Source organism: Rattus rattus, chromosome 5 (assembly GCF_011064425.1).
Source record: "Rattus rattus isolate New Zealand chromosome 5, Rrattus_CSIRO_v1, whole genome shotgun sequence".
Classification (NCBI taxonomy): Eukaryota; Metazoa; Chordata; class Mammalia; order Rodentia; family Muridae; genus Rattus; species Rattus rattus.
The window spans coordinates 89,931,690-89,943,977 of NC_046158.1; the positions used below are offsets into that span (position 1 = coordinate 89,931,690).

Consider the following 12,288-nt stretch of genomic DNA (forward strand, 5'->3'; position numbering starts at 1 on the left):
AGTAATATAAAAAACGACATTGTGGTTTAAAGGACTCACTAACTGTAGTAATAAAAACAGAAAGACTGTAGCACACCTTGTACATTGAAATTCAATGAAATTCATAATCATTTCCCTAAGGATATGAGTTAATTTTTATCATATAGTGGAATAATTGCTGGCTCCACATTGAGAGTTTGTTTAAACTGAACTAGAGAGTAAGATATTCGTGATAAGCAAAACCAATTATAGTTTGCAACTTCTCACCTTGTGACCTACATTTTTCCTTCCAACCATACAGAGTACATTTCTTAAACACTGTTCATATAAATGTAATCTGATCCTCTGCTTCCACAAAATTAACTGTGGCGCATAAGGTTTTACATTAATAGTAATGCCATTCATATTTGGTGAAGACTTTTCTACATTTATGTGATGGACAGATATTAACTCTCAAGGTAAATGTCAAAATCTACAAGCCATTTGTCCTCCTCATCCTTTCAAATTCTTTTTTTTTTCTCTGTAGGTCGATTCTTAAGACAAAATGAATGGAGGAAATCAGTCTGAGCTGTCAGAATTTGTGCTTTTGGGACTTTTTCGCTCACAGAATCTTCAGGTTGTGCTCTTTGTGATATTTTTGATACTTTACCTGCTCATTGTTTCAGGAAACATTGTCATCATGTTCTTAATAACCATTGACCGTCATCTCCATTCCCCTATGTACTTCTTGTTGGCCAACCTGTCCTTTGTTGATATATGGCTTTCCTCAGTTACCACTCCAAAAATGATCACAGACTTTCTCAGGGAGAACAAGACCATTTCCTTTGAAGGATGCATGTCCCAGGTCTTCTTTGCCCATTGCATTGCTGCAGGAGAGATGGTGCTCTTGCTGGTGATGGCTTATGACCGCTATGTGGCCATCTGCAAACCACTCCACTATTTCACCATCATGAACTTGAGAAGATGCACTGGATTGGTGTTGACATCCTGGACTGTTGGCTTTGTGCATGCCTTGAGTCAGCTGGTAGCAGTTCTGCAGCTACCTCTCTGTGGCCCATTGGAAATAGACAGCTTTTTCTGTGACATGCCACTGGTAATCAAGCTCGCCTGCATAGATTCCCATGACTTGGACATGTTAATGAATGCTGACTGTGGGATAGTGGTTGTATCCTGCTTTATTCTGTTACTCATATCCTACACATATATCCTTGTCACTGTTCACAGGAGCGCTAAAGCTGGAGCATCTAAGGCTCTGTCCACATGCACTGCCCACATCACCGTGGTGATGCTCCTTTTTCTGCCTTGCATCTTCATCTATGTGTGGCCCCTCAATATCACCTGGTTGGACAAATTTCTTGCTGTGTTTTATTCTGTTGTTACACCTCTCCTAAATCCAGCCATTTATACACTGAGAAACAAAGAAATAAAAAATGCTCTAAAGAGATTTAAAAGCTATGTTATGAATCACAAGGTAAGTACTTAATGCCAAAGAAATTATCCATATGTTAAATTTCATGAACTGAGACAAGATTGAAATTTGGGGTATTTAATTCATAAGTACAATTAGTTACAGTATTTTGATATGTAATAGATATAATGTAATTCTGGAAATTAAAATTTTAATCATATATGCCACCAAATTATTTCTGAAAAATTTCAAAAACTGATCCTCCTTTTAAGATAATTATTAGTGGCTCTTACATGTCTTCAGCAATATGAAGAAGAACCTAAATGTATCTGTTGAGTTCATATCTATTTTTGTAAAATTAACTTAAATATTGCTCTAACAACATGAAAATTTTATTTTCTACCTGACGATATCCCACAAAAATTTACTCACCCCTTTATAAAAAGGTAACATCATTTACTTTACCCAAGCTTTATCCAAAAGATTAAAAAGGGATAAGAAAACTTTAGAAAAATAAAATCCAATTTATGAACTGCATAAGAAACATCAGTGGACATTACTTGATATTGGTTTTTATAAACTTATTAAAAGATGTTATATAAACAAATACACTGTTTTTCTCAATTATCTGAATTTCAAGAACAAAATTTTCCTTTAAATTGTTGTTTACTATTTAAATAAATTTATGAACTATACTTTCTCTATATGTATCAGTTCTACTGTTTCCATAAACTCTTATTTCTTTCATGTATTCAGTCTCCATTGGCTCTTACAAACTGTATACCTCTTCTTTTTCATAGTTCCTTAAGCCACGAGAGGAGAATTTATATGACACATTCCATTTAGGTCTGTCTCAAGGTTTCTCATTCTCTGCTTCTTATCCAGTTGTGGGTCTCTCTATTTGTCCCTATCTGCCTCAAAGAACTTCTCTGATGATAGCTGAGCAAGTAACGGACCTATGAATATAGCAAGTCATTAGGGGTTATTTTATGGCTATATTTTTTTAGTAGAAAAGAAGTATTTTGTATCCGCTTAGGTCCTTGATCTATTTAGTCTTAGGCTTGGGGATACATGAGCAATGTCCAGCATGGGTTCCATCTCAAAAAAGAGGGGGGGAAGAAGAAGAAGAGAGAGAGAGAGAGAGAGAGAGAGAGAGAGAGAGAGAGAGAGAGAGAGAGAGAGGAGTACTAAATCAAGAGAAACTGCAGCTTCTTTATATTAGGCAAAGTATGTTTCAATACTAGGGAGAAAAAAGAACATTTTATATGGACAAAGCAAGTCAATTAATTATAATAATTCAGCAATTTTGATCAACTTGTCTAAATTACAAAGTTTTAAATGTGTAAATATTCTGAATTCTTACAATAAGAAATTCTAAGACTAATTCTAAGAATAAAAATTCTAAAAAAAGAATTCTAAGAATAAGGAATCAATATTTGAAAAAGTATAATAAAAGGATCAAAACCCTACCTGAATAATTAATATAAATACATACAATTATCAAAGACCAACTGATTTTACAAATTTATATTTACATAAAATATGAACCACAATATCACACTTCTGCTCCCTAAGATACATACAATATACAATATGTTACATGATGATCTGTGCTATGAAACAAACATTACCTCTTTAAAATCTTATTTTTGAATGGTTCATATATGTGTACAATATAACTTTATCATATCCATCCATATTACCTTCATCCAATACCTCCAGGATTTCTCCCAATACATATTCCCAAGTGGAAATTAAGGATTCTTTGAAAAGTTGGTTGGACGGTGTTTTTCTGGGGCAAACACATAAAGAAACATTTAGCTGAAGCAGACACAGATGAAAGGATCTTCTGCTAAAGCAAGCTTGTGAAAAGACATGTGATGAGGAATAACTTGATAACACACATGTATTAGTCCACCTTACATTGCATAGTTTAGCTGCATTTGTCAGGACTCCATAGAAAGAAATACACCAAAAAAAAAACTTCTGGTGGTGTGCTACAGTTTCTTGGAGTTACCTTGGACTCCAGCAGATTGGCAGAGTGATGTCAGCTGAGACACCCAAATGCGCTTAAGCCAGATATGTGCTGAGTTAAGACACATGCTAAGGCAAGTCTGTAGAGGAAAGGTAATATTTGGAGGGTATAAATAGAACTTGTCTGACAGTGGCCAAGATTGAGCTTGCCTTGCTTATAGAACTAGTTGTGCAACACTTCCCATTACTGAGAGAGGCACGGCTGAAAACTGCTCCTGGAGTTTATCCTGCCCCTCATGCTGACTCACGCTAAGACTGAGGCTGAGGCCTGGATGTCTAGGCTAGGTCTGTCACCACTGTTGCTAACCCAACTCTACTGAACTGGACTGCCCGTATATTAGTGAATTGTTTGTGAGTGGACTGATCTGCTGCTGCCAACCTGAGAACTCAACTGTCAACTTCTAGACAACACAGATGTGAGTTGCTCCAAAGAAGCTTTCTAAACAGGTTCACTACCTCAGTATCCTTTCTTTCCCATTACCTCTGGTGGGTGATGGGCTAAAAGGAAGTTTAAAGCATTTAAGAACCATCATTAAAAATAAGATTTGACAACTCAGAAAATAGGACATTCCACTACCTGAGGACCCAGCTATACCCCTCCTGAGCATATTCCCAAAGATGCTACAACGTACAACAAAGACACATACACCACAATGTTCATAGCAGCCTTATTTATAATAGCCAGAAGCTGGAAAGAACTCAGATGCCCTTCAACAAAGGAATGGATTCAAAAAATGTGGTACATCTACACAATGGAATACTACTCAGCTATCAAAAACAATGACTTCCTGAAATTCATAGGCAAATGGAATGAACTAGAAAATATCATCCTGAGTGAGGTAACCCAATCACAGAAAAACACACTTGGTATGCACTCAATGATAAGTGGATATTGGCCAAAAAGCTCGAGTTACCCAAGATGCAATCCATAGAGAACAGGAAGCTCAAGAAGAAGGCTGACCAAAATGTGGATACTTCAATCCTTCTTAAAAGAGGAAAAATAATATCCATACGAGGGGATATGCAAGCAAAGTTTAGAGCAGCGACTGAAGGAATGGCCATTCAGAGACTGCCCCACATGTGGCCCATATATATACAGCCACCAAAACTAGATAATATCGATGAAGCTAAAAAATGCATGCTGAAAGGGACCAGATATAGATCTCTCCTGAGAGACACATCTAGAGCATGTCCAATACAGAGGTCAATGGTAGCAGCAAACCACTGAACTGAGAACATGATCCCTTGTGGGGATTAGAGGAAGTATTGAAAGAGTTGAAGGAGCTTGCAACCCCATAAGAACAACAATGCCAACCAACCAGAGCTTCCAGGGACTAAACCACTACCAAAAGACTGTACATGGACTGACCCAGGGCTCCAACTGCATATGCAGCTGAGAATAGCCTTGATGGGGCACCAGTGTAAGGGGAAGCCCTTGTTCCTGACAAGGTTGGATCCCCAGTGTATGGGAATGTGGTGTGGGGCAGTAAGGGGGATGTATGGTGGGAATACCCATATGGGGGAGGGGTGAGGGAGGGGATAGGGGCTTTTGGACAGGAAACCGGGAAAGGGAATAACATTTGAAATGTAAGTAAAGAAATATATCTAATAAAAAATTTAAAAAATAAGATTTGACAAAATTAAAGTTACAATGTCCCTTCTAAATTCATGTTCCCTTATTAGTAACCATGTGAGTCCAGTTGATGCTGCCAAGTGCACATGAGTGTTTGGCTATCTACTAAAATATGAGAAAGCTTCAAGTAGAGATCCCTCAAAGTAAAAGTTTTTCTCCCTGAACAGCTTTCTATTTTAAATAACTGCTTAAGTGGAGATAATGGTTTAGAATTATTTATGAATGCAAGAGGTAATTAACATACACAAATGTAGAATTGGTGGTAATAGTTATAATATACAAATACAAAGCCAACTTCAGGGATTCTGTCCATTGTTCTTTGCTTGATTTTTTTTTTTTTTACATTTATTTATTGGGTGTATATGTATATCCTGTTGCTCTCTTCATTCACACCAGAAGAGGGCATCGGATCCCATTACAGATGGTTGTGAGCCACCATGGGGATTCTGGAAATGAACTTAGAACCTCTGGAAGAGCAGTGAGTGCTCTTAACCACTGAGCCATCTCTCCAGCCCAATTCTGTCCATTGTTAAGTCATCATCAGAGAGACTTTCTCTTACAGCAGATATAGACATCATTGAAGACAGATAAGGCATTTAAGCTCTAATCCGACCCAGGGAGGGAAAAAAAACCTCTCAGATATGGAATATCCATTTGGTACACTTAGTCCGTGCAGAATAACATGTCATTTGTGAATTTGGGAGAAACCAAGGTTTTAGCTATCCTGTATCAAGGAAATATTGACCAACTATGAATTAATAACAAATTAAGACTTACATCACCATCTAGTGCTGAAAAGTGGTAAGACAGGCACAAATCAAGCTAGGTTACAAAGAAAATATAATACATAAAAACATTTTCATTAAGAAACTAACCTTTTATTGACTTCTTTGTATATATTAGATGTTAAGCCTCTATCAGCTGTGCGCTTAGTGAATGTTTTTCCCAAATCTGTAGGTTGCCAATTTGTCCTATTGCCTATGTCCTTGGTATAACAAAAGCAATCCAGTTTCTTAATGCCTCATTTATCAATTCTTAATTTCAGAGCCTGAACCATTGGAGTTCTGTGCCAATGAGTTTGAGGCTCTTTTCAACTTTCTCTTGCATTATATTCAGTGTATCTGGTTTTATGGGGGTACTTGATCCACTTGTACTTGAGTTTTGCGCAAGGTGATAAATACAAATCAATTTTTATTTTTCTACATACAGACTATCAGTTAGATCGGCACCATTTATTGAAGATGCTTTCCTTTTTTCATTGTATATATTTGACATCTTTTTCAAACATCAAGTGTCTATAAACGTGTGGTGTCTTATTTTGGGGTCTTTAATTCTATTCCAGTGATCAACCCGTCTGTCTTTTATCAATACCATGCAGTTTTTTTAATCACTATTCCTCTGTCGAACTGCTTCAGGTCAGGGATGGTGATTCACCCAGTTATTTTATTGTTAATTCTTTTAACTATCCTGGGGTTTTTGTTTTTCCAGATAAATTTGAGAATTGCTCTTTCCATGTCTTTGAAGAACTGTTTTGGAATTTTGATGTGAATTGCATTGAATCTGTAGCTCACTTTTGGTAGGATGGACATTTTTATTACATTAATCCTACCAATCGATAGGCAAGGAAGATCTCTCCATTTTCTGATGTCTTCTTCAATTTCTTTCTTGAGAGACTTGAAGTTCTTCTCGTAGAGATTTTTCATTTGTTTGTTTAGAGTTACACTAAGATATTTTATATTATTTATGACTATTTGAAGGGCATTGTTTCCTGAATTTCTTTCTCAGCCCATTTATGATTTGTGAAGGCTACTGATTTATTTGAGTTAATTTTATATCCTGCCACTTAGTGGAACTTGTTTATCAGTTCTAGAAGTTCTCTGGTAGAATGTTGGGGGTTGCATATGTATATTACCATATCATCTGTAAATAGGGATACCTTGACTTTTTCTTTGCAAATTTGTATCCCCCTTGATATCTTTTTCTTGCCTTATTGCTCTAGGTAGAACTTTGAATACTATATTGCATAGATAGGAGGGTAGGCATTCTTCTCTTGTTCCTGATTTTAGTGGGATTAATTCAGGTATCTCTCCATTTAACTTTATATTGGCTGTTGGTTTGCTGTATATTGTTTTTATTATGTTTAGGTATAGCCCTTGAATTCTTGATCTCTCCAATAGTTTTAACACGAAGGGGTGTTGTGTTTTGTTGAAAACTTTTTAAGCATCTAATGAAATGCTCTTGTAATTTTTTCTGAGTTTGTTTATATAATGGATTGTGTTAATGGATTTTCGCGTATTGAACCAACCTTGCTTCAACCTTGAAACCTAGTTGATCATGGTGAATGATGTTTTTCATGTGTTCTTGGATTCAATTTTCAAGAATTTTATTAAGTATTTTTGCATAAGTATTCATAGGCAAAATTGGTCTGAAGTACTCTTTTTCTGTTGGGTTCTTGTGTGGTTTAGGTATCAGAATAATTGTGGCATCATAGAATGAGTCAGGTAGTATTCCTTCTATTTCTATTTTACGAAATAGTTTGAGAAGTATTGGTATTAGCACCCCTTCATGCTAAAAGTCCTGGAAAGATCTTGAATTCAAGGCAAGTACCAAAACGTAAAAGCAATATACAATACACCAATAGCCAACATCAAACTAAATGAAGAGAAACTTGAAGCAATCTCACAAAAATCAGGGACAAGTCAAGGCTGCCCAGTCTTTCCTTATTTATTCAGTATAAAATATATTTATTTAATATAGTACTCAAAGTTCTAACCAGAGTAATTAGACAACAAAAAGAGGTCAAAGGGATACAAATTGTAAAGGAAGAATTAAGATATTACTATTTGCAGATGATGTGATAGTGTACATAAGCGACCCACAAAATTCTACCAGAAAGCTCCTATAGCAGATAAACAACTTCAACAAAGTGTCAGGAAATAAAATTAATTAAAAAATCAGTAGCCTTCCTCTTCTCAAAGGATAAAAAGGTGAGAAGGAAATTAGGGAAATGACAACCTTCACAATAGTCTCAAATAATATAAAATACCTTGGGGTGACTCTAACTGAGCAAGTGAAAAATCTATATGACAAGAACTTCAAGTCTCTGAAGAAAGAAACTGAAGATCTTAGCAGATGGAAAGATCTCCCATGCTCATGGATTGGCAGGATTAATATAGTAAAAATGGCCATTTTGCCAAAAGTAATCTACAGATTCAATGCAATCCCCATCAAATTTCCAACTCAATTCTCCATAGACTTAGAACAAGCAATTTACAAATAAATTTGGAATAACAAATAAAACCCCAGTATAGCAAAATCTTCTCAACAATAAAAGAATTTCTGGGGGAATCACCATTCCTAACCTCAAGCTGTATTACAGAGCAATAGTGATAAGAACCCCAGCCCTGATTTTCCTTACATTCCCAGTACTTGCCCCTATAAACATGGGTTAGGTCCTTGGTGACAGGGCCATTCTTCTGCTCAAACCACAGTGCTTTATAGGGGTCCTGTGGTGTGCCACCTTCCATGGCTTTCTGCTTCTCTTCTTCCTGGAAAGTCACTGTTTCCCCTCCAAGCACTGCTTCTCAGCATTTGCTTCATCCCTGCTCCCATTTTCCATCAGTCTCTGGTCAGACCACAACTGACCGACTGTAAGAGCAGTGCCACCTTCCCAGGCATTGAGAGTGAGGGCAAGCTCGGAGAAGTAGTACATGTTTTCTGCATTCTCTGGTAATGGATTCCTCTTCCACAACATCACCCTACTTTCTTCTGCTGCGTGGCCTCTCTGCCAAGCATCACCTTCATTTTCCCCAAAGGCTGGCTGTACTTTGAAACAATGCATTTTCCCATCCCATATCCCCAAGAGGGCAAAGTGAACGTTTCCTGATGGGTCTGTCACTTCAACTGTCACCTTTCTTGCTACAAACCAAGAGAAGAAGCTATAAGGAACAAATTTAAGATTACACTTGTCTCCTGTCTTGTAATTTACAATGTCAATCTCACCAGACTGATCTATCCACAACTTGCCCACAATAATGTTGTGTACTGTTGTGGTAACATTTTTCCAAGTATAATGCTGCCCAGTTGCGTGGAAAATGCAGTGGATGGTACTGAGGTGGAGTGGATGGTACCAAGATGAGGAGGTATTTGCCTAGAAACTTGCTGGTGATTTTAACTTCCTGATGCAATGTCCAGCCAATTTTGGATTCATCATGGTATGCAGCAGCAAGGGGATGATGATTCACCCACTCACAGGATTGATACCATTCTCCTCCAGTTGGTCCAGTTCAAATGTCTCCCCAAAGAGAGGGTTGAATGGCTTGCTGGTTCAGAAGACAGGAGTGGAATAGGAGAAAACAGTGAAGGCTTCAACATAGCAGAGCTGTTCTAGAGAGTTCTCAAACTGCAGCTCGGGCTAAGAGCTCACGGTATTCCAGATCTTCAGCAAGGCTCAGAAGCATGTACAAGGGCTCATTAACGTTTACTGGCGTTGGGATCTTAGAGAGCTCTTTTCCAAAGCAGTTCTTCATGATGCTCCACAAGTTGAGGCTGTAGTTTGTCTATTATGGTATTCTCATTCGCTTTCTCTTCTTGGTCTCCTCCAGCTTGTACTGTTCATCAAGGCTGATGTCACTGCTGACTCTACTGATATTGCTACCAGAACGTTTTGGTGGGCCAAATTTCCAGGCTTGGTGATAATCCCTGGTGCATCAAAAAATTTATTCTCGTCATCTTCATCATTCATGTCCCCTTTGCCAGACGGCACTGATCTTTACCAGACCCAGTGCTATCCAGTGTTTGCTGGCAGCACCAGAAAACTCTCTCCAGGTGATTGTGCTTCTTCACCAGTTGCTCAAAAGTCTTCCAGTCAAATACTCTGGTCTCTTTCGCCCTGTAGACACTTCTGCCACTTCTTACTATGCGTTTGGGCTAACAAGAGGAACTCTCTGCAGGCATTGATCATGGCATTGGATATTAATCTAAAGAGTGTGGCTCGTTTATTGACCTGTTTGATTTTCTCATTGCTCTCAGCAGGCAGCTTCAGGGACTCCAGCTCACTGAGGGAACGCTGCTGGGCGGTGCCTTGCTTAGCTATCAAGTCATCTCACGTGCTCAGGTTCTCCACTTTGCTGGAGCGTGTTCGGAGGGTATTCTGGTACTCAGTCTTGTCAGTTTGTGAGACAGACTCTTCATTTCCTGATTCATCTGATGACTCGACCAGCATCTTCACAGCCTTGGCGTTGGCCATTCTAGGGCTGTCACCCAGCGCCGATGCTCTACTTCCAAGCTGGCCTTCAAGTGGTAGGTCTGAGGCACAGCCATTGGAAATGATGAAGTTGTAAGAGTCCTCCACAGTGATGTTGGCTGTGGAGAGGTTGATGGTACCTCGGCAGGTTTGTCTCATCTCTGCCTTGGACCTGTAGTAGCTCAGGAGTCGATTGCTCAGCATGAACCATCAACTTACCTCTGGTGGCCTTTGATGTAGTTGGTCCTCTCTAGCCGAGCCTGAGCTCGAAGCTGGCAATGCAGAGCCCGGGGCCACCTGCTGCCACTTGGTTCTGGACCGGGTCACCGGCTATCACTGCTGTCTCAGCTACCACCCAGGAGCCAGGCCTCGAGTCCACACATCCACCGCCACCTCCAACCGCAGTTCAGTTCCTGTTTTCTGTTTGTGTGAAGCATATACATGTATGTGCACATGTTACAAGAATGTTCATCTCTAAGCTGGATCAGTGCTGTGTATCTCTATTATTCTGTGTTTAATATTACAGTGATTATAAGTTGGTGGTATTTAAAACAATTTAATTTCTTTTTCAAACTTTTAACATATTTACCTCCCCAAAACTCCTCTTTCCAATGCCTTCTCACTCACCCAGCTTTGACATTACATTTTCCCCCATCTTTCTCCATTGAGTCAAGTTTGCACTGTCCAGTTATTTATTCTTGATAATAAGGACCCTGATGTGTGGTCCACCTACCAGAGATCCTACCCCTAAAGGAAAGGGACTGACCTGTCCCAGCTTTTACCAAACGCCAGTAGCTCCTCAGTAATAGGATTTTGTGAGTATCTCCCACTCCCGGCTGGAGCTTGTCAGGTTTCATGACAGCTGTAACTGTTGCTGTGTGTTCTACTTCTAATAGCTTGGTGACCTGCCTGCCAAAAATTATAACACGGAGACCTTTGAATATTTTAAAGCATAGGTCTTAGCTGGGAAGCCTCTCAACTTGCTCATCTGATACTCACCACATGGTTAGCTATAACTTTCTGGCCAGTAACACATCTCCCTTCCCATATCTCCTTTCAAAACAATTCTCCTAAGGACTCTCCTCTTTCTTCTTCCCAGACTGTATTTCTCTCTCCTCTCGGCAGTCCCACCTTCTCCTTCCTGCTCTAACTTTTGGTCGTCTGCTCTTTATAAAAATCAATAAGCAATGAGAAACATCTGATACAAATCGTTGGCAGTCTATGGATAGAGGACAGTGTGACCTTTTATTTCAGATTTACAAAACAGGAGGCTGGTAATGGCTCACAGTAATGACAGAACCAGAATCTGCTAGCATTTAGCTCATGGCTAGATCAACAATTAACAATCAAATATATAGAGACACAATTAATACAGTGTGAATGAGGGTCACCTCTACATATGTGAGTACGTCCATGCATCTGCCTGCTGCAATTGGAGAACAGTTCCCTCGGGGCTATCAACCACTTCTGGCTTTATGCACCTATCCATGGAAGATTAAACTGGCAACTTCACTGTGATAAGTAATACCATAAAAATATAGCCATGCAGATATCTTTTTGATGCAAATTTCAAGAGCTGCAGATATTTGTTAGGAAATAGCATGCTGGCATACATATTAACTCCACTTTTAATTTTTATGAAACCTAAATATTATTTTCCTTTCCTATCAGTCATATAAATGTCTGATTTTGCAATATGTATATATAAATTGGAATAAAAACTTAGAGTTGACTTTTAAAAGATAAAATTAATTATCTCTAGCTATAAAAAGCAAAGGGGTTCAAACATATTAAACCCAAATGGAAGAGGAGACATGATAATAATAATAATAATAATAATAATAATAATAATAATGATAAAAAAGAACAGTAGTAGTAGTTGTCATAATTACTAATGTTACACTAATAATAGTCACCAGATTTTCAAATATAACTCTGTGTCAATGGAGTGAATAATCTACAGGAAATGAGAAGTTTCTAGAAACACAA

At 38.4% G+C, this 12,288-nt stretch overlaps 1 protein-coding gene and 1 pseudogene across 1 annotated transcript; one reads left to right on the forward strand and one right to left on the reverse strand.

Moving 5' to 3' along the window:
- Positions 1-523: 523 nt before the first annotated feature.
- LOC116900555 (olfactory receptor 4K3-like) lies at positions 524-1,462 on the forward strand. Its single transcript, XM_032902281.1, has one exon. It carries the CDS (start codon positions 524-526, stop codon positions 1,460-1,462), a length of 939 nt encoding a protein of 312 aa, XP_032758172.1.
- A 4,377-nt stretch (positions 1,463-5,839) lies between these two features.
- LOC116900948 lies at positions 5,840-10,509 on the reverse strand (annotated as a pseudogene).
- Between the last annotated feature and the right edge of the window lie 1,779 nt (positions 10,510-12,288).